At 40.6% G+C, this 23,178-nt stretch overlaps 2 protein-coding genes across 7 annotated transcripts; both read right to left on the reverse strand.

The window, feature by feature from the left end:
• Positions 1-48: 48 nt before the first annotated feature.
• LOC309707062 (ras association domain-containing protein 1-like) lies at positions 49-14,457 on the reverse strand. 4 transcript variants are annotated; one of them, XM_082534158.1, is made up of 7 exons: positions 14,156-14,457; positions 11,605-11,960; positions 10,521-10,645; positions 1,725-1,829; positions 1,348-1,633; positions 1,144-1,259; positions 49-1,050 (listed from the first exon to the last, which is right to left on the reverse strand). In XM_082534158.1, the coding sequence occupies exons 2-7, from the start codon at positions 11,921-11,923 to the stop codon at positions 904-906; spliced, it is 1,098 nt and encodes a 365-aa protein (XP_082390284.1). In that variant the 5' UTR covers positions 11,924-11,960; positions 14,156-14,457; the 3' UTR covers positions 49-903. The 4 variants fall into 4 exon arrangements, with proteins under 4 accessions (XP_082390284.1, XP_082390282.1, XP_082390283.1 ...); XM_082534156.1 differs by having other exon boundaries at positions 11,605-11,964; XM_082534157.1 differs by having other exon boundaries at positions 11,605-12,003.
• A 154-nt stretch (positions 14,458-14,611) lies between these two features.
• Positions 14,612-23,039, reverse strand: zmynd10 (zinc finger, MYND-type containing 10). 3 transcript variants are annotated; one of them, XM_082534155.1, is made up of 12 exons: positions 22,833-23,039; positions 19,323-19,431; positions 19,096-19,212; positions 18,965-19,018; positions 17,650-17,787; positions 17,476-17,564; positions 17,277-17,371; positions 16,923-17,095; positions 16,378-16,503; positions 16,170-16,291; positions 15,955-16,080; positions 14,612-15,002 (listed from the first exon to the last, which is right to left on the reverse strand). In XM_082534155.1, exons 1-12 carry the CDS (start codon positions 22,919-22,921, stop codon positions 14,921-14,923), a joined length of 1,320 nt encoding a protein of 439 aa, XP_082390281.1. In that variant the 5' UTR covers positions 22,922-23,039; the 3' UTR covers positions 14,612-14,920. The 3 variants fall into 3 exon arrangements, with proteins under 3 accessions (XP_082390281.1, XP_082390279.1, XP_082390280.1); XM_082534153.1 differs by having other exon boundaries at positions 19,323-19,434; positions 22,833-23,029; XM_082534154.1 differs by lacking the exon at positions 22,833-23,039 and adding an exon at positions 19,586-19,757 and having other exon boundaries at positions 19,323-19,434.
• Between the last annotated feature and the right edge of the window lie 139 nt (positions 23,040-23,178).

A 23,178-nucleotide genomic window follows, 5' to 3' on the forward strand; every position in this document is an offset into this window, starting at 1 on the left:
TCACAGCACTGCACCTGTAAAAAAAAGAAAAAAAATACAAAAACGTAATAGATTTTTTGGTAATTCTTTACTAAACGCAGTGCACATTAGTCACGACATTCTTAAGATTGCTACAACAAGTAAATTTGTGCATAGACTTCCATACAGTGAAAGTGAACAGAGTGACAGAAGACAAACATTTTGTTTTAAAGGACAGAACAAAACAAAGATATAAAGGAATGACAGGAAACTTCCAGTTAAACACATCCAAAGAAATATTCATTCAAGGTTCCAGTCAACCAGGGTGACTTGGGCACTGTTTTCGCAGACATTCATAGTTCCATACAAATGTCCATACATCAGTCACACTCACAAATTGTCAGTGAAATTCAGAGTTGCACCCATCAGGGGTGTAAGAGAGGACATGGCAGACTCGGAGCTTAGGTCAAGTGAAAATCCAAATACCTTGCAGCAAGTATGTGTTTAACCCGAGGGTGAGAAGCATCATTATTATGGTGGGTTGTTGAGTGAAGGCAAAGGGGATTAAATGCATTATTTGAAATATTACCAATTTTGGTTTTCTGGAAAAATAACACAGCTGAGGTGCAGGATAATCCTACAGTAACCAAAAGCTAAAGACATTACTGTCTCATCTGCCAGTCGTCAATTCTCTCAACTCATTCTCTCAGGCACATCAGACTCTCCAGGTGTAAGGCACGTCTCATCTCTCACATCATCTCACATGCACATTCGCGCTAGCGCTCTCTCTCTCTCATAGTCTCGCGCCCTGTCTCACACTCTCGTTCACCAAGAGGCGTTTGGAGTTGGATTCTCTGGGATCTTTGAATGCATCGATGGCCGGTCAACTTCTGGCGATCGTCCAGCCGAAAGGTGCACGCTAAAGCCCCTCTGAGCGTAGGCATCTCAGCCGGGCGTTGAGCCAGCCAGAGCCTCCTGCATTTTAGTGCGAGCCAACGCGTAGCGCTGCACGATCTGCTTGATATGTTCCTCCTCTTCACGCTGCAGAATCCGCAGGAAGTTCTTTAACTCGGGCATGGAGAAGGCATGCCACTGCAACCGAGAGCGAGAGAGAAGTTAAATTGGTATATCTGAAGGTGAACGATCCATACGTGTTGGATGTAGAGCTGTTTATGTTTTACTCACATTGACTTCGCCAGTTTCGTTCTCTTTCAGCACAAAACTGAGGACTTTCTCATTCGGTCCAGCGCACAGACGCAGACGAAGGGGACGCTCGGTATCAGACAGCTTACGGATATAAACTGGAGGAGAAAGAAACCATTTAGCGATCACCAAACACATTAAATAAAAAAAGAAACGAAATCACGATTTAATGTTAAAGCAGAATACCTTGGTCATGACGCTCGCTGCGCTCAAATAGAGCAAACTTGGCGGGATTGTCCACAACGGTGAACTTCTTCAACAAAGCCTCGATGACCTCACGAGCCGAAGTTCGAGAACTTATGTGCAAATGCTTGGACGCGTCCTTCGGCAGGTAGAAAGAGGTGCGCCGCTTCACTCCGCTGGCCCGCCTCCCGCCTGTGTCGTTGCCTCCTTTCTTTGGGGTGGGAACAGACACGGGTCGGGCCAGCTTGAACTGCACCTTTATGAAGCCGGTGTAGGACCCATCCTTGTTCTGTTAAAGGGAAAAAAACAAATATTAAACTAAAAGATAAAAATGCTTTGGAGGGAAAAGCAGGGATTTGTTGTGAAGAATCACAGCTCACCATGTTCATGAACAGATTGCTGTTGATCTGAGCATTGTACTCCTTCACTTTCTGCTGAATGTCCACCACTGTCAGCTCCTGCTTACTCAATTCAATCTGTTCATCCTGGAAGGAACAGAAGAGTTACAGTCTTTAACCACCAGGTGTCAGTGCTCACCTCAAAAAAAAGCAGGGACAAGCCAGAGAGCAGGACAAAACACTGATTAGCAGAGGAAAGGCCCTTTATATGATTGTGTCTTACAGCATTACAGGGATTTTCCCGCTCAAAATGAGCCTTTGAGAGGGTGACTACACAAGACCATGTCCCCGTGGCCACTTACTCAAGAAAAATCTAAGACATTTTCTGCCTTTTTATTTTTTTCTGGACATTTGATAATTAAAACGCATCTTAAGCTCAAGTGAATTAAACCCCATTTAAAAACAACTGGTTTAAAAATCACAGTTCTGTTGGTTTCCCTTTGGTGGTTGGCCAAAATCTTTTTGGTCAACGTGGAAAAAAAAATTATATGCAGGAAAAACCCTGCATTAGTGTTGAAAAAGCCCAGTGTTCATTTTTAGGGTGTTTTAACAAGGGAGGGAAAAAAAGTTGTAATGTCAGTCAAATTTGATTTAAACAAGTCTTCCGTGTTTTTTTTCTTCAGCAATACTGCTGAAACACGAGAGTAAAAGCTGGTTTTAACTGATGTTCGGCATTTCTAACAGCGAACACCAGTTGCATCAGACTTTCAACTTCCGGACAACGCAGCAAAAGAGGCGAACACAATGATGTCAGCTCTGTCCAATCCAGTTCAGCGGCTCTGATGCCTCCATGTAGGAGGGCTGATGGGAGAAGGGAGGGAGGAGGAAGAGGGAGGAAAAGGGAGGGGGTTTGCAACTTGCAGCTGTTTGCAATGATGACTGTGGCCAACGGCTCTGCGCTGCATTCCTCAACTTGGTGTTCATGTAAAAATAGCCACCCCTCACAGGCTCTCACAAGCGGGAGAGACAATGCCCTCCTCTGTTTTGCAGGCACATCCTGTGAAGTCAGCTGCCTCAGCAACCGCAAACTCCCAGTCATGTTTCAGTCATGCACATTTGCCCCCCCAGCAGATGCAGGGCTGCCAGATTAAAAATCAGGTTTTCTTGTGTCTTCCAATTTACACTATAATTATTCATGGTAGGGGTTTTCTCAGGAGTAGTAGCCAATATTGTAGATGCAGGACTGCCAGTAAATGTGAGATTAAAAAACAAATGCGAATTCTTATAGGCTACCTTTTGCTTAATTATCTGCTGAACCACACACTGCCTAAGAAAGATTGTTAATTAGACATCCAGAAAGATCCATAGCTGCAAATGTCTAGGGAGATCCATGGGCCGTAGAGTTAATATGCTGCTGTTAAACAAATCAATAAAGTCAATAAGTGGTGGGAGAAAATTATGCACAACTGTGCCTCTGCCGGCTGGCAAAGGGAGAGTCAAATATTTCTACAGTAAACTGTACCCACATCTCACAGGAAAGAAACCCGATACCCATGTGGGTGTGCGTATGACTAAAAGATAAGAAAATGAAGAAATCCAAAACACTCCATGACTCATGTGTGACTGAGAAATTAATGTGAACAACCTGAGAGTCAATGAATGGTGGGTGTTTGGCTGGAAACTTGAGTGCGTCACAGGTTCATCTGTGGGTCTGTGCTTGTTACAACAAGACACATATATACCGGTATGTGTGTGTAATCTAGACGTAACGAGTGCTCATTTGCATTTTAAAAAGTTCACACAAGTCTTTAACCTGTTTACTTAGAACTAGAGGAACTCCACCCTTGAGCCTTGCAGGCTTGCCAACCATCTAGTCTGCTGGGGTTCCTTTGAGCAAAACAACTCATTCCCAGCAGCATCTACAAAGTAGGACGCCCAGCAACTCATCCCAGAAGTAAAAGAACACAAACACAACTCAATAACAGACCCAACACTGACAGCTAATAAGCAGAAATGGGGAAATAACGCGAGAATACAGTCCTGCTGCGAAACACCCACAGTTTCACTTCCCCTTTATTTTAAAGCTAATGATTTTTATGAAACCTATGTGTTTTTAAACTTGTAAAATTTCTCACCTGCTTAACTGCGGGACTGACAGTATCTTTTCGGATTTTGGGGAAGAAAGATGTCCGGGCGGTGAAGTACTGCTCGAACTCGGAGTCAGAGTCCGAGTCGCTGCAGTAGCCGCTGCTGGTGGAGCTGCCCCAGGTCATCTCAAAGGAGGGAGTTTTATCCGAGCTGCTAGCCGCGGTGGTCATGCTGACTACCGGCATATATCCAATAAGAGAGTCGGGAACCTTTAACTTTACTACGCTGTTACCCCGAATCGCTCTCGATTGAGCTTAATTGGAATTTACTGACTGAACTATGCCTTACAAAAAGTCCTAACCGGCAACAGTGCTAGCTTTTAACGATAATATTAAATAATCTCGCGCAGGACAAAATACCGCTAAAAAATGTCGACGACTATCAACAAGATCTCACGAATCTTCTCCTCAAACTCAGCCTACCAGCCACGTTTCCGCCGTACAAACTCTGTGTGAAACAGGATGTGTGCAGGTCCCCGCCCTAGATGCCCCGCTTCCTTCCCCCGAAGAGGCCCCACCCAGGTCCGCTGAGTTTGGAAATACACAAACCGCTTCAGCCGGCAGTGATTGGACAGCACGGGAAATACCAAAGCCCTCTCCTCTCCTCAAAGCCCTGTTTCACCCGTCTTTCTGCCCTTTTTTCCCAGCGTGGGGGTGCTGCTGGTGGACCTTCTGTGTCCCCACGGACCGCTGACCCAGTCATGTGATGCTGGGGCTCGCTGCTAGCATTTTTTAACTTTTGCACTAAATACAAATATTAAAACTGTATTTACCATGCCAACCTAACGTATCTAACAGTTATGTAGCTTTATTATGTTTTTATGTCTCGTTATTCAGTGTTGATCAATAGAAAATTTAAATGGTGCTGTATTGATTATTTTACTTTCTTAGAAAAATGCCATCCCATGACACTGGAGCCTACAACTCCCACAATGCAATTCATTATGCTACAGCCCTACAGCAAACTGATATTCCCAATGAGAAAAGTAAAGACCACCTCTGGTAGATTTTGTTTATATAAATACAAAATAAATATGGGGCTGATTACAAGTTTGTATACAGCAAAATGTGTTTACATTTATTCACGATTAAGGGACCATGTCAGCTGCACAAGGTCTAAAATAACAGGTGTACTAGTACACTTATTAGACATATACCCATTAAATGTAAAATTAAAAGGTGGTTCTTGTGAAAAATACTCTCATCATGGCTTTGAATTTCACTGACTTTTAATGACTTCTTTGAACTGTCCTTTTTTCCCCCAGGGTGGGGATACACCTTTAGTTACTTTAAAAAAACAAGAATTGGGAGAACGGGTTTGAATTATTCTGGGGGTTTTTTGCCAACATGAAAAAGATTTGCTTGACACAAAATAATAAAGAAGTCTGGGAAGGCAAATTGTAGATTTCAATAAGTTGTGAAGGTTTCATGAAAGCATTTCTAAATGACTTGTACTGTAATTAGTGTCACCACTTTACCAAGATCGGGAAGAAGAACCAAACTTTCACCCTCAGATGAAAGGAAATATAGTTTGGATGTTCATAAACAACCCAGGAAGCCTGAAGCCTGCCCTGGAAACTGCTTGAACACTAAGAAGATGCTTACCAATAAAGAAGCCCCTGCTCCAAAACTAATACGGTACCTTCAAGCTCGACTGAAATTTGCAGTTGCCCACACTGACAAGCCAAATGCATTCTGGAGAAAAGTCATATGGTCAGATGAGAAAAAGATTGAAATGTTGCCCTCAATAAGACTTATGTTTGAAGGAGTAAACAAAAACGGTCAAGCACGGTGGCAGTAGCATCATGTTCTGTGGCTGTTTTGCTGCAAGTGGTACTGGTATATTGCACAAAGTGGATAGAATAATGGAGAAGGAGGACTACCTAAATTAAATCAGCAGCTGTACCGTTGAAACTTGTGCAGAATTAGTTGTTCTAGCAGGACAATAATCCCAAAGCTACATCACAGCTTGTTTTTCAATGGAAAAAGCAGGCTAGCATTAAGCTTCTGGAATGGCCTTTTTAAAGCACCGACCTCAACCCCTTTGAAAATTTGCTTGAAAACACGTCTGTGCCAGGAAACCAACCAATTAAATGAAGTCGACCAAGAAGAGTGGTCAGACAGAATCATGCCAGAAGCTTGTTGATGGAAACCAAAAGCTTTGCATTAAGGTGCTAAGGAACATTTAATGAAATACTGGCTTAGTTGTATATGTACTTCTGAGCCCATGTGGATTAGAGAAAATCCAAAATTCAGACTTCTGCACCCAATTCTTGTTTTTTTAAAGGAATTAAAGATGAATGCTGTCCAATTGTTCCACCCTGGAAAAAAGAATTGTTCAAAGAAATCATTAAAAGACCAAAACTACCATCACATTCATGCCCACGATGAGTCTGTAAACTTCTGACCACAACTGTAAGTGCACAAATGCTAAATATGGGTCATTTAGGCCTGGTTGCTAGGAAACACATCATAACATCTGATATAGATAAAAGCTTACAGGGCTTGAGACATACCCGTGTTTCAACTTGGTAGCTCAATTTGACGATTTGTTGTATTATACCAAGATATGAGTTGGTGACTTCTAAATAATTATTTCAGCTTTTGGGGTGTAATTATGTCAAGAAGGCTGGAAGTATAGCAGTTAGCTAAAAGACATGTGCCTGAACACAAAGGAAATGTAAGAAGTCACCATAAGAATCTTTCCTGTTTCTACTACCCATCCCCCACTAAAAGCATAAATAGACTCTGTCATGAGTATCCACTTCCTGCAAATCCATCACATTTCGAACACAGACTTTCTGTCTCGTCCGTCAGTAGTTTGTCTAAACTCAAGTCGAGATAAGCCAAAGTAATTACCCCAAACCTCCCTTAACATAAAACTATACAGTTGTACAAGCTATGAAACAATCCACATGATGAGCACATTAAAAGTCACATGAAAAAGCATGATCCTTAAATCACTTCATCCACCTTCTTAACCACTCGTCCAACTTAGGGTCACGGGGGTGCTGGAGCCTACCCAGCTGACACGGACTGGAAGGCAGTTCCTGTTTTAATAATGATACTACTGTTTCACAGTCAGTTTCACCAAAATGCGTTTCACATTATTCATCAGTTGCTTATTCTGGGTATTTTCTTCCCCTCCCCTGATTTTAATTAATATAGATATAATATGTTTTATTTTTTTGATGGCTGTTCAGAAAATACAAGCAATCTAAATATATTACAGCGAGCACTGAAATGTTGCAATGACATTTTCTCTCAAAAACGCATATCAGTCTGAAAAAATAAAACCCCTAAATGAATGAAAAAGTATAGCTGTTGATACAGACAGATAACGTATGTGCCATACTGTAGCGAATCAGGACCAAATGCAATTTTTTTGTTGGGGGGGGTTGTTTAATCTTATTGTAAAATCTGTAAAGCTAGACTAAAAGCAAGATCAGCTTTTAGTGTCAAAACAGTTTCTGGTCACACATTAAGTAATTAGGGAAAAATGCAGCTCTGTGTTAGATTACTAATTAAAAGAGAGAAAAAAAACTGCTCCAGCTGCAGCCCAGATTTTCAGTTCCTGTGTGCAGCAATGGAAAAACCTCCCAAACCAGCAGGGGAGGTGTTACTGTGAAATGACTAAAGATGAAAAGACTTATGTAAAAGTTTGTATATTCTGTGGCTAAATCTAGCTACCAAATAACTAAAATCAGACACGTTGACAAAATTGCTACAAAATAACCGTCATTCAAACTGCAGGACACCAGTTGTTTAGTTTGGTTTTTTTTGTCCAGCCTTTACAATTTCTGACAAAGTCTTATGAAAGTCTTGCCTCTGTTCACCTAAAACATCCATAGTTTTCACAGACAATATGTTATGTTATAAGGTATTAACATGTTATATGGAAATAACACTGAGAAGAACCTCAATTCAAGAGCAAGCAGCACAGTGATTCAAGTATTTTTGAACATCTCTTTTCATCTTTGTGCATTTAGAGATCAATAAGGAGAGGGTAAATATGATCAGATATGTATTAAAAGGAAATACACTGAAACCTGCTAATGTGAACTAATGAGTTTTCCGGTGCTAAACCCAGAAAACCTCCATACTGCTCTTAGATTGAGCCGACCAGGACTGATTCAAAAACAAAAATATTTGTGGTGCATCTGAAGTTAGTGGTGGCACACTGGTGTACAGGCATCTCAAGCAGTCAATATGACTGCAATAAACATACATTTATGTACTGGTTGTGCATGTCTATAGCACAGGTATGACTCGGTGTCATCTTTATTATTCAAATATTAACTAAAAGTTCAAAATATTAACCTGAGCAGCCCACTCTTACTGAGCTAAGAGTGAAACATTTGAATGATAGTTTGCAGAGGGTAGTATTGCAAAAATGTCAGTAGATATCTGTGATTTGTTTTTGGTTTTTAATGCTCTGAATTTGACTGTTATTTTCCTGGCAGCTAGTCATTTTGCTATTATACAAGGACTGCAAGTGTGCACACAAAAGCTCAAATACCAACATGTTTTTTTAGCCATGCCTTGGTGTCGGCTTGCTCAAGTTTATGTTTGTAGTTATATTCTTTTGATAAGTAACAGGCGCTTAATAAAGTGAATAATAACAGCTAACATGATGAAAAGATACCTGCTCTGCTGGATATCTACTGTACTAAGTTCCCACTTAATGGATTATACTACCATGGTACAAAAAAAAAGATTGTGATGGGATTTCTTCTACTATTGAATACAGCAGCCTAACTGGCCTTGAAAAACCCCATTAAAAACAGAATAAAAGATTTTCTCTGAACCCGTTAACTAATTCCTGGTACTTCATACTTATATGATAGGAAAATCTAAAAATAGTTTAGCTGCTTGTTCTGAGCTTACAGTTTATGTAAGAAGGAAAGTTTTCAGAGATTTTAAAAGTTAAGTACATTCTTATTGCTGGTATAGAAATTAAGAGGATAAAAAGCAGGCAGGTGTTGCTAATCAAATGAACTTAATAACTGATCATCAGCAAGATTGAGGACCTCTATAAAAGCAGATGTTTTGGTAGTTTGCTGGTCTGAAGCATTCAGGTGTGTGTTAACATAATCCTACAATCTCTCCAGCAAATTCCACCCAGAGACAGAGCAATGCTCAGCAAAATAAAAAGTATTCCAACCTCAGACTCTACAGGCCTCAGTTAGCATGTCAAATGCTAAAATTCATGACAGTACAATTTGAAAAAAGGTCTTTGGACAGATGAGATCAACGTGGAAATGTTTGGCCACAATGCATGCCTGGCGAAAATAGAACAACGCATATCAGCAGAAACACCTCATACCAGCTGTCAAGCATGGTTGTGGAGGAGTAATGATTTGTGCTTGTACAGCAGCCACAATACCTGGGCAGTCACTGAGTCAACCATGCACACCTAAATAATCTAGAGTCAAACGTGAGGCCATCCATCATCCGTATCACAACAGCAAATCTAAAACAGAATGGCTGAAAAAGAGTCAAGATGGCCCAATCAAACGCTTGACTTCAACCTACTGAAATGCTGTGGTCTGATCTTCAGACAACTGTGCATAAACTAACAAACCTCAACAGTGAGAAACATCGCAGAAGAGTGGACCCAAAATTCTCCCACATGTGTATGTGAGAGACTGATAAAGTCATACAGAAAATAATTGCGCAAGTTATTTCTGCTGAAGGTGGTTCCACAAGCTACTGAATCATGGGCTGTACTTTTTTTCACAGGAATCCATAAAGTACTATTCAATTCAATTTTATTTTATTTATGTAGCACTAAATCACAACAACAGTTGCCTCGAGGCCTTTATTATGGAAGGTAAAGACCCTGCAATAATACAAAGAAACCCCCAAAATCAAACGACCCCCCTTATGAGCAAGAACATGGTGACAGTGGGAAGGAAAAACACCAGTTTTGTATTTAAAAAAAAACTTCAGACAGAACTACTATTACTACTACTGCTATGAAAGCTTTCTTTTTCTGAACTAAGACATAAAACTAATGCTGTAGATTGGACAATACCTGTCTGTATTTGTACTTTATGCTATGCCCAATAGACAATGATTCTTATGAAAATTTGTTGCTGTAGTGTGCTCTGTTTTTTTTTTCTTGAATGTTTCATATTCGCACATAGGTTTTACAACAGGCTTAAGTACTTTAAAAACTGACATTTCACTTTTGTGACTGACTAAACTAAGCCACATTTTACAAAAAGTGTTCAAGGTAACATTTTCTGTTCCTCTGCAGACAAGCTTCCCCTTTGAAAGACTTTACTTCCCCTGAGCAATGTTATATTTGAAATGTTTGTCCTGTCTGGAGTTTCAATGCTAAGAGTAAATACAACTAAATCTGAAAGAGTGGTGCAACTTTCAGTTGATCGTGTGCAGTTAGTAAAGAGGTGTGAACTGTGTGCATTTATTGTTATTGTTCCTGATTTCTTTCCTATCTAGTACAGTAACATGCAATCCAAAACAGGCAGTGCATTGCATAACATGCAGAGTGCAGAGGTCTTAAGAAATGATGTATGTTATGCGGTGTAAAGTTTGCGACATTGACGCTAGCATAAAAAAGCAAGTGAAACCAACTAGCAACGCAGCTGATTAAGAACAAAGGTGGTAGTAAAGTAATAAAGGGGCGCCGTGTCAGCTGTCAGCTTCCTAATGCACAGCTCCTTACCACGTTTGTGTCCGTTTCTATGGTGTACTCCACGACACATGTGGGGTCAGCCAAGGAGCCTCGTTCCCAGCTGCAGTCCAGTTGAATCAGGGCACGGCATCGGTAGTGACATGTGAATTTACAATCTGTAAATGAAGAAAGTCCTAGAGTTTAGACTCATGTTGCCATACATGAGAATGTGCAAAATGAAAGTCATAATGTTGTGTAAGTGTGATTGCCTCTCCTCTGCTGGAGGGTAAAGGTTACTACAGTTTTACCTGCAGTTATTCACTGTTTTTAGTAAAACAACAATGTTGTTTTGATTCCCTGCCTCCTCTGGTCTGCATGTTGGAATATCCTTAGGTAAGATACTGAACCCTAAATTGCCCGGCTGCATTCACTGGAGTGTGAATCTTAGATTAAAAGTGCTTATGCATACAAACGAGTGTATGGGTGAATGCAGCAGTGCTTCAATAGTGTAGAAAAGCATTATGTAAGTACCAGACCGTATAGTCACGTATATAAAATAAATTGCAAATACTTGAAGAAATATAAATAGCAATTCCAATCAGCTGAATGCAGCTGTGAAAACATATAGTCAGCTGGAAAGCTTATGTCTCTTTGCAAAGACTGTGACAATGTTTCCTGTTCAGGTTACAGTAAGGGACCCCTATTTCCCCACACTAAATGCTTTGTACAAACCACTGCTCTTTATTTAGGTGGGTTTCAGTTAATGAAACTTTTGCAAATGCACATATGAGTGTAGCTGAACCTCAGCCTAGACAATAACCAAACCCTTAAGTGTATGCAGGTTAGATACTGGGTAGATGTGAATAATTATAAAAATTGTACAGGCAACAATTCTCTTTATTTTTTCCAGAATGTTAACATAGAGAGCATTTATGTTTATTTAGTATGAAGCCTTGTTTAAGCCATCAGGCTGGAATGACTGTAATCTGGGCTTGCAGGTACACTGGTGGTTGCCTCTTCCTCTGTGTTAGTAAATTTCCTCTTTCTGTCAGTACGCTCATTTCATGCAAATGCACCAAAGCACTGACACATGCACACACCCAGATGCACAAAAAGCATATGTAAGCCAACTCACTGACACACCGCAGGCTCTGCTTGTAAAGGCCCCAGATAAAGTCTCCACACAGGTCGCACCACGTGGGCTGAGCGTGGCTACAGGGTTGGAAGTCGTGGCCCTCTCCTTTCTCCTCTGTGAGCTGTGGGTCCTGGCTGCTGCTCAGGACTCTGATAATGCCCACACGACTCAGTAGGTCTGGGACCCTTCCCGGGCTGATCCTCAGGGCGTTGGTTCTCTCTAGGCGCGGAGGTGAGCACGGAGCGCGCGTCCCCGTCAGCTCTATCTGCTCTTTGGTCGACCTGAGGTCACGGAGCTCGATGAACTCCTCCCAAGACATTGTGTCACTCAGGGCCGGGTTTCCTCCATTTTTATCACTAACTGACAAAAAACACAGACTCTGTATAATCAGAGTGCAACCTGAAATCATGAAGTTAGTGTTAATTCAGCTTAATGTACTAAGGTACCAAATATGAATGTACTTAGTAGTACTCTTAGTAGGACAGTTAGGTTAAACACATAAAGAGCATAATGATGTTATATATTGTCAAGGTGCATTCTGACTGTTTGGCACCATTGCACCATTAATAGTGCATTATAACTTAAAAACGGACAGTTTTTTATGCAAATCTCAAGTCTGCAAATTCAGAAGAATAAAAGTTTACAAGCAGTGAAATATAAACATAAAGCAGCATAAATAAAAGAGTATACAGTGGGAGAAACAATTCATTGACTGATTATTTGATTGATTAACTGATGAATTTGTAAGTTTGCTCGCTTGAAAAGAAATGAACAGTATCTAATTTTTATGGTAGTTTCATGTTGAAGGAGAGAGACAGAATACCAATCACAAATCCAGAAAAACCCCACATTGTATCAAGTCATGAAACTCATTGAGTAAGGTAAATATGTCATCTTCTACAACACACTCTGACTTCCATGGATTGGCTGTGTGTCCACGTGACAATTAATCGCTCAACCAATCAGTTAAACATACTCTTAATGTCATTACATGTATAAAGTTCACTTGTCTCCAGATAATCAGTTTCTTCTTTTATTCGAAACTCACTATCACCATAGGCAAGACCAAAGAGCTGTCCAAGGCTCTTTGGTCTGGAAAGGGCTAAAAGAACATCAGCAACAAGCAAGAAGCTTGACAAGAAGGTGAGAACTTTCGGTCTGGATCGCCATGCAAGATCTTACCTCATGTGAGGATGATCATGAGAAAGGTGCTCGATCAGCCCAAAACTACATGGGAGGAGCTTGTTAATAATCTGATGGCAGTAGGGACCAAAGTTGCTGAGAACACCATCAGCAACACTCTACACTGTAATGGACTGAAATCTTGCAACACCCACAAAGTCCCCCTGCTCAAGAAGGCACATGTACATTTGAAGTTTGCCCAAGAACACCCAAGTGATTCAGAGAAGGTTTGGGAGAAAGTGCTGCGGTCAGATGAAACCTTAATGGAGCTCTTTGGCATCAAGTCGACCTGCTGTGTCTGGAGGAAGAGAAAGCATGGAGGTGGAAACATTATGCTTTGGGGTACAGGACGATTTCACTGCACTGAGGGGGCAAACAGCAGCCAGGAAACCTAAAGGATTTGGAGAGTTTCTGTAAAGAGGAGTGGGCCAAAATCCCTCCTGAGATATGTGTGTGTGGGAAGAAAACCTGGTGACCAAGTACAAGAAACGTCTTACACACTTACTGTGTTTGCCAACAAGGGTTTCTTCAACAAGTACTAAATGATGTGTTATTTGGGGATCAAATACTTATTTCACTGAATAACATGCAAATCACTTTTTTGGGGTTTATTTTGGGGGGATTTTTGGTTGACCTTCAGTCTTTCTCCATTAAAATGAAGCTACGGTGAAAAGACTTGACTAGACTAGACTTTTCATTTCTTCGTAAGGGAGCAAACTTACAAATTCAGCAGGGGATCAAATAATTATTTCTCCTACTGTATGTGGCATTGCTCTTTCCTACTACCTTTCAGTGTGGAAAAACATATCTGTAACTGTAATCAAACTACTTTTTATTAGCTCTGTCACTTTGTAGTTGTTTCGGTACTGTGGTCTGTTGACGGTCAGCCACATCTCCATTCAGGGAGGATGCGCGTCCACAAAATAATTCACACTCACGTAACTTCCAATCATTTTTCAAGTGGTTTAATTTGGTGTTTATTTTGAAATCCTGGGGGACCACCCTCTTTTCTTGTTTGTTTAAAAAGAAAATCATGGAAACGCCCCTGAGTACAAATACCTTAAAACTTTAATAAAATACAACGAAGATTTGTAGACTTGCACTAAGTAGTACTATTGCTTTCTACTTTAGTAATTTTCCCCCTCAAACCACTGTCATGTAGAATTAAGCCTAACAATAATACAAAAAGCTAAAGAATGTCAAATGTAGTTCAGTTTAGTAGTAGAAATATATCAGCTCCGTGTCCATGAAAAAAAAACACACGCGGGGAGATCATTCAAAACCTAATTCCCAACACAGCTGCATATTAAACTAGTCACTCATAAACAGCGAAGTGAAACAAAATCCAGTGATTTTAAGTCTAACTCACCAAAACACGGGAGAAAACAGCCCCGTGGCTACCGCTTTGTCTCAAAAGTTCTTCCATCCGAGGTCGAAAAGAAAAAAAAACTTTCCGCTGAAATGTCTTAAGGTTTCCAAATAACGGAGGTGTGCAGTCTCGGCGACATCTCTGGAAATAATTTCTCATCACCAGCCGCTTACAGCGAACGAAACCCCGGGCCCTCCTTTTCACGGCAGAGCCGGAGCACGTCTTTCAAGATGTTACCCATCTGTTCAAGTCGGACTGCGGCGCAGGAGGAAGCGGCCCATCATGAAAAAGAGAGTGAGATGAGACTGAGCTGCACCGACATCCGGAATGTTTTCAAACAGGGGGTGCTTCTGAGTCCCGAGCACAGCTGAGTGGGCGTGCAAAGTCCCCCTCCCCACTCCTAAAGCCACTATCTGAACGCATCACAGACCTGAGCTTCAAACTGGGTGGCTCTACCTAAAAGCAATAGGAAAATGGGTTATTGTGGTATTTTGCTTCGTACCTTCTCTGCTTTGCATACAAAGGTCAAAACGGTGCTGTTGGTGAAAGAGAAGATGCAGCGCTTCCCTGGCACTTTGATGAAACAGGCAAACACAGATGCATGCAGGTTTAAAACTTTATTGCAGTTTGATTACAACGTCCTAAATTCTTCAACAGTTTTAATGATAAAAGAAAAAAGAGTCTGTGTATAAATGTGTCGGGCTACTAAGGAAACACACTGTTCTCTTTCTGTCATCAGCCACAGAAAGAGCCGTTTGGTCTCCCTCAGCTGATGATCTTCTCGGTGGTCTCGGTCATGAGCTGGCAGGCTTTCTTGTGTTTTGGCCAGTGCTTCACTTGACACTCTCTGAAAACATACATCAGCAAGATAATAACGCAGACATTTAGCACATTCTAAACAAAAATATGCATTTTGCATCCAATACTGAAGAAACACACCTCTGTGTACTCCATTTGTTTCTCAAATGTGTTTAAATTTCTTTCTCAGTGCCCCAGCGAGGCTTACGTCAACTTTATCAAAACCTTAGGAGCGATGAGTGAGAGGGGGAAAGTACTGAGCCGCTCTCACACGTGACCTTTTGATATTTTGAAAAGAGAAGCAGCACATTTGTTTTGTCTTACTTGTGGTAATCTGCAGGAATTATTCCCCTTCAGACACCTTTGCAGTACTGGAAGTACTTTGTGTGGTTTACGTGAGCATGCAGGAGGCAGCACACATGACACGCATTCGCTACCAGTGGTAAATGGACTGGTTTTTATATGGTGCTTTTCTACTCTACCTGACAACTCAAAGTATTTTATACAACTTGCCACATTCACCCATTCACACAAACACTTTTTTTAGCTTTTCGAGGCTGGCTTCAAAAACAAAAAGTAAACGAAAAAAACGCAAAAAGTAAATTAGGACTCCACCCTCTAATCTATATAAGGTAACTGGCTTCTAACCTGGCTTCAAAAAATGAAAACGGTGGTGACCAAAAACTAAAACTAAAGCTGCAAAGTCCAAAACCAATGAGCTCATGGTGGTTAAGGCCATCTTTAATACTGTTAGTGACTCTCACATGTGCACTTCTGCAGGGAATCTTTGTAGCCTACAACGTAACCTATGGAAGTGGCCAACTTCATTGCTAGCATTTATGATTATTGTGTGTGGTGCATTATGTGTAATAACCATGTGGTCGTGTCCTGGTGTTTTGCATGTAGTGCTGACAGAGTCCTAGGAAGGTGCAGGACTTTCATGCATGTGTTAAAACAGCCCTGAGCTTTGCCTTCAGGCTCAGCTCAGAGTCTGTCAGTACCTGTGACAGTACCACTCTCCTCGGCAGCGAGAACATCTCTTTGTGGCCTCTCTCCCACAGGATCCACATTTTGGTTTCTCAGGAAGTAAACTCTCCATTACATCCAAGTTGTACGTCTGGGCCAGCCTAGTTAAAACAAGCGCTGATTATTCAGAGCGCCTGAGTCGTTTCTCTGTTCCTTCTCTAATCAGTCAGACCTGTGTTTTCAGTGTTACCTCTGGGCCTGTTGTCTCAAGTCACTTTCAGATGGGCTGAATGTTTCTTTGACTTGATACTTTGCTATTGCCTTCCACTTTCTAGAATTCTCACTGATAATGCGGTTCCACATTTCTGGGATCTATAAATAGAGTAGAGCCGAGTGTAAACGAACAGGCACATTGTTTAGGTACAGGGATAAGTGAACATTTGTGAGTGTGACTGCACCTGCTCCAAAATCAGCTCTTTTTTTGGAGGGGCTGGATCTGAAACAGCAAGATGAGCCAGGAAACGCTGCAGATCCACCAGATTTGGCAGCTGATCAATCAAGACATCAGTCAAGAAACCTCTGAGCTGTGGCACATGAATGACAACAAATACAGTGAAGCAAGAATAACAATGTATGAATCATCAGTTTACACAGACTGCATAAGAATAAAATGTGATTACAGGAGGATGCACATGGCTGGCTGGTTATGTAATTAATGGAGCAGGAAGAGGATGAGAAAGCTCATAATAGGAGGAAACATCTTGGTCAAAACAACCCTTGGAAACTGAATGTGTGCTCTAACAAGGGAGGAGATGAGATATGATGCTGGAGGACAATAACCCGGCACTCACACACTTGCCAAACACCAGATTACAGCTACTATCCAGCAGCCATTTGGACGGACGAGTTGATCCAATTTAATATCAGCACAGACAATGAATGACAACAACTCTGCATGATCAGTGCATCTAAAGTTATAATAAAACAATCATCCACTGTATACCTTCAGAAGCTGGCTCTTGTTGAAACTGTTGAAGTTGTATTTTCTCTGGAATTCTTCTTTTAGCAGCAGATTGTAAAGGGAAAGCCAGACCTGACCGTCCAGTTTGTTCATTTTTAAATGATCCTCTACAGGTATCGTCTGCCACTTGCCATCAATGTGCTTTTGCACGTTACCTACAGTGGGAGACAATGAGTAGGTTATTGAATAGTAAGAAACTTTAGCAGGTGTGAAAGGTAAGCTTCCTGGCTTGGGTAGCTTTTAGAAGCCTTTAAAGTTTTGTTTTTTTTTGTTTGTTTTTTTTTACCAGTGATATAGATTAGTAGATCAACACCAATCTCATGTTTGAGGTGATACCTTCTCTGCAGCGACTCCAGGGGCAGTGGTCAATCAGCTGAACCAGTACACAAGGAAGGTTATGGGTGCACAGCATTCGACTGATAATGCTGATGCTGCAAAGAAACACTTTCCTTTGGTCAGCTGCAGCGTGTTTCTCAGTGTAATACTGAGTATACTTCCACTAGAACATAACCAAGTGAATTCCAGGGCGCCATACCTGTCTGCGTGGTCTGTAATGTAGCGCAGCACTGACACGGCTTTCAGAGAGATTTCAAACTCCAAAGCTGCACTCTGCACCTGCAGCTCCTTCAAGAAACAAAACAAAGCGTTCAAAAGTTTGCGACAGACTTCGGCGAATGTGTCAAACCAAAAACAAAACATACATTCTCACCTCTAGAGAGGATGTCTGTTTGTGTTGGTCATATGTCACAGCAACATCCTTAATCGCTTCACTCGCCAGCAGGGTGAGTTTTCGATGGCAGTAATCCACCAAGTCAAGAAGAGAGTCATCTGCTGCATCACATGAATCCTGCATAACAAGACACAACCGCTTGAACACTTGCCATAATGCTTAATTTACAATTTATTAGGGATGGGTATCGTTTAGGTTTTATCCGATACCGGTGCCAAATCGGTACTTTTGAAACGGTGCCGGTGCTCAAACGGTGCTCAAACCGGTGCTTAAAGAATGGAGAACACAAACTTTGTCCAAAAACCTCTCATGTTCAGCTGGTTTTTTGTAAAAAGATAACGGTGTTAGCCTTTTCTGCAGCTATGGGGCATATATGGTATCACTCTTGGCTGGAAGCAGTGCTTAATCAATGGAAAAAACACAAACTTTGTCCAAAACCTCTCATGTTTAGCTGTTTTCCACTTTTTCTTTGGTCATTTTAGCCTTTTTGGCCAGGGTGAAGGGAGTATCTGCCATCAAACAAGAAGACAGCCGCATGTAGCTATGATGATGTTTGCTAGTTCACCTTACATGCATTAATGTAATAACGTGGTTAGCCTACTCAACGTAAATTACACACGAACAACATTAAGCTACTCGCCCAGAGAAGAACAGCTGCTGCTGCCATCATCATCCTCATCATTTCTGCTACACTGGCAGGGCTAGGGGCCAGGACTCTACTCTTCGTGACCCGCTAACTCCGGGTCCGATAACAGGCAACCCATGCACAGTAGATGCGCTTGGTGTGAGGTCTCGCAGCAAGCTATCATACGGCGCATTTCTGGGCTTTTAAAAAAAACGCTATGCGTCGCCAGGTGTTTCATCGGATTTGAGGTGTTACCTCCTTTGACAGTATCACAGTATCAGCTTAAAGCACTTGTTGCAGGCTGCTGAGTTTGCATATTTTGCTGTGAAGTACAGCCAGACTTTTGACCGCTTCGCCTTGGACATTTTTAATCTGTAGCTCTGCTCTAAAAGAACGTACGTACCTGGACCCGCCTACTATCCTCGGAAACGTAAAATGATTGGCTAGAAGTGTATCACAGCTCAGGAAAAAAAAGCACCGAAATAAAGCACCGAAATGTGCGCTGCTTTTCGGTCTGGTTACTACCGTTTATGTCAGAACCGGTGCCATCATGGCACCGGACACCGGTACCCATCCCTACAATTTATGTTCTCAGAGAATGACAGTCCGTGCTTTCTTGGTGTGTGAAATGTTTTAAGATATGTAGGGATTATTTGAGTTCTTACTGACCTTGTGAAACATTATGGTTTCAAGTAGATTTATGATGGTGGCTTCATGATGGATCTAAAAAGGAGTCATAACAGAACACATGAAACATGAGCAATGTGAGCTGCTCATTTAACATCTCATTTAACACTCACCACCATGTAAAGATGAAAAGTCTTCTCTGGATTGAAATCCTCCAGCTGGCATAAGATGGGAAACACTTTTTTCTTCCACACCTCAATAAGGATCATCTCATGGACCAGGATGTGTATCTGGAAAGGGAAAGGAATCACTCCCCTCTAAGCACTTCTTAGAAAATTGTAAAAGGGCTTGCGTAAAAGCTGACATTTTATTATTGTTTATATGCAGTTGTGGCAGTCACCTTTCCAAATGAAACCAGGAGGTCCTTGACAAACTCATCGTGCATGGCAGAGGCATTCAGTATTGCCTGCATGTTAAGTTTCTCAATATAATCATGCTGCTTGAACCATCTGCTAGCACACAAAGACAATAAAAAAGCATCACTTCTAAAGGTCGGAATCACCAGACAACCAATGACATGATATTGTCACAATACTCATAATATTACATTAGTGTTATTCAATAAGATAAAGTTATGTTTTGATGCTGAGATTGTCAACATACCAACACTGTCACCAAAATCTGCTCTATATGTTGACATAAGATGGAATCAGTCTGTAGACAGTCTGCGACTAAATGGGGTCAAGTTAGCAATTGAATGCAATCAGTTACAGCAGCTAAGTGTGTAAATCATCGAATATCACACCGAAATGCACAGAATTAGGGTATACTTATGGAGTGGCAGCAGGGAGTCCAATTTCTGTCCCCAGAGAGAAATTCAAACATGAGGAAGCTACCTCCAGATTTTATCAGGATGTAATGAGGAGCGAATCCAAAAGCAGGACACAGAATCTCTGTATGCAAAAGTAGCTTTATTGACTCATAAAATGTGAACAAAGGGTGCTGCAAAAAACTGGCAGGAAACCCCAAAACTAAAGACATAGAGGGAAAACCAAGTCATGAGATGGGAAACCAGGGAATCAAATGAAGACGGACAATCTGACCAAGACACAGGAGAAGAAAGAATAAACCAAAGCAGGAACAAAAACTAAGTAAAAATACAAGAATGCAAAAGCTAACACACAACAAAAATCCCAGTTAGCTCTAAAATAAGTCTGATTTAACTCTCAGTTCCTTTTAGTCAAGGCCCAGGGCCTTTATTATAATGAAGTATAACTTCTGATTTGAATATTCTTTACAGAGAATCTTATCTGTCTGGACCAGATCATCTCTCTCTTAAGTATTTAAAAGACACATATTATCAGGCTCTCTGCTTCAGTGCATTCAATTTCAAACAATGCTTGAGTAAAGTGCGTCAAATTACGCAAATTAGAGTGTCAGTTTTAGTTTGTGTAGATTTTAATCTATATTTCAAGAACTTGAAACATACACTGATTTCAAGGAGTCAAAACTAACAGTGTTCTTTGGCAGATGTTTCCTTTTTGACAACCAGTCAAAAACCAATAGATCACATAGATTAAAAGCTATTTTCAGGAGAAAAAAAAAGAGCTAATCATGCAAGTGAAGACGGTAATAATGTGGGTTAATAACAAAATCTATCAGAGACATATTAGGTTTATGTGGTTGAACATTCACAGGATGCAGATGTACATATTTCTCAATATAAACATCACAAGACGACTACATGGCCAGAACCTCAGGGGATTCACCACAACATGCAAATGACTGATAAGCCTCAAAAAAGGACCAGATTTGTCATCACAAATAAAGGGAAAGAAACTAAAAGTAACCAACAGAAGTTGATGAACAAAGATCTGACAAAAAATCTCTATCTCTTTCAAAATGACGCAAAGAGGAAGTGGAGAAAATAGAAACACGTCATGAGCTGTAGAGTCCTGAATGCATTTCTCTTTTATACTTGACCACACTGATAAGTTTCTTTATATGTGCAGATTTTGGGGAGACGCAGTCAACGTACACACATATTCACACAGCTAGACAGTGCTACGATGTCAGGCAGCAGCTGCATGACCTCTGTTATGGTGCCATACACAGGCAGGCTGATAATCATGAAAAAGCCAAAAGAGGAAAAAGAAGGAAGTCAGACTGGGAAACTAAGGCAACTTTACTTGTGTCTGAAACGAAGCAGAAAACTAGGACAGAAGAGACATTCCTGTGTGTCTATTGAACCTGTAAAGGGTATTAATAATGTATTTTAATGTATTACATTAAATCCCAAAGTACAGTTAGGTCCATATATATTTGGATACTGACACAAGTTTTGTGTTTTTACTTGTTTACTGAAACATATTCCAATTACAGCTATATTATGGAGTTTCAGCCCCTTGAAACATGTGCCACCCTCTTTTTAAAGGGACCAAAACTAATTGGACAATTGACTCAAAGGCAATTTCATGGGCAGGTTTGGTCAATTCCCTCATTATGTCATTATCAATTAAGGAGATAAAGATTTAGAGTTGATTTGAGGTGTTGTGCTTGCATTTGGAAGATTTTGCTCTCCATGCAGGTGAAACAAGTGATCCTTAAGCTGCAAAAACAGAGGGAAAAAAAAAACATCTGAGAAATTGTTACGAGTTTAGAAGTGGCAAAGTCTACAGTTAGGTCCTGAGAAAGAAAGAAAGCACTAGTGAACTCAGCAACAAAAAAAGACCTGGCCATCCATAGAAAACGGCAGTCCTGGGTGATAGCAGAACACTTTCTATGGTGAAGAGAAAACGTTTCACAACAACCAAACAAGTGAACAACATTCTCCAGGAGGTAGGTGTATTAATATCCAAGTCTCCCGTAAGGAAAATATTGCATTAAAAGTAAAGCCGCTGCAGTAAAGGTCTGGCGGAGCATTAAAAAGGCGAAATCCCAGCATCGGGGGGTGTCCATGAGTTCAAGACTTCAGGCTGTCATTGCCAGCAAAGGGTTTTTCAATATTAGAAATTAACATTTTATTTTCAGTTATTTAATTTGACCAATTACTTTTGAGCCCTTGAAATGAAGGGATTAAAATGCTTTAGTTTCTAACATTTTTAGCCAATCTTTTTGTTCAACCCACTGAATTAAAGCTGAAAGTCACTTCAACTTCATCTGAGCTATTTAATTTAAAATTCATTGTGTTAATGTACAGAACCAAAATTAGAAAAAAAAAAAGTGTCTCTGTCCAAATATTTATGGACCTAAGTGTAGCAGATGGTTTCCTGCACATTATAAAAAAAATTTTTTAGCTCTTGATGTTTTTATTACCCAAATAATTGGTATATATATTGATGTGTTTATTTCACAAAGGAATGATATATTTGGTTGAATTAAAGAGAAGGGGGGGGAGCTCTGGCTGCTGCACTTTCATATTCAATATGAATATCAGAAGGTCAGAGTTGTATTGTGATGGTTACTTCTCATTGACAAAAACTGATGGACAAAAGCATCACCAGAAATAAGTAAGTGTTTGAAATGTGAATTTCTTGGCTGAGGGCCCCCTCCGATGCTCAAACCTACAGTCTGCATGGGTTCGCGGCAAAAATGCAATCAGCGTTATTTAGTTATATATGATAGCAATATTATAACTACATCTGAATCTGACGTTTTGCTCAATTTCAGCTGTTTAATTTGCACCACTGAGTGCTTTGGGTTGATTTTTTATTTTATTTTATTTGTATAACAAAGCACATTAAGCTCCCTTATTTAGCATTTACAATCTGTACTGGCTAATGAGAAATAATCTAATATAGTCTCTATTTATTTATCACATTGTTTTTCTTTCTTTTTTCCCTTTTTTGTACGTTCCATCGTGTTTACAAGCTAATTTAACTCAGGTGCAGAGTTAGTTGTTTCGTCTCACCTCTCTGAGCCCACTTCCTTGAGGGAGAAAGTTTCCAGACTCTGGATAAAGCCTTCCGCTTCAACGGGAAGAATCACTGATGTATCCATTACGTTGAGAAAAGATATTACGCAATAAAGAAATAAATGACTTGTCTAACTGGAGCTTGAGTAGACTTGTTCGTACTGTTAACGGTTCGAAGTTAGCAACACGAAGTGTTTCCGGTAGTTGTCATGGTTACGGAAAACCAAGGGAACGGTGCAGTTTTTTTTCCCGCCATAGAGGGGCAGCAGAACCTCAAACAAATACACAACATAATACAGTTGTACATTTCTGGCAAAACCTTAAAAAAAATCAGTTATGTCAA

Source organism: Aulonocara stuartgranti (genome assembly GCF_965226115.1).
Source record: "Aulonocara stuartgranti genome assembly, chromosome: 5".
Taxonomy (NCBI): Eukaryota; Metazoa; Chordata; class Actinopteri; order Cichliformes; family Cichlidae; genus Aulonocara; species Aulonocara stuartgranti.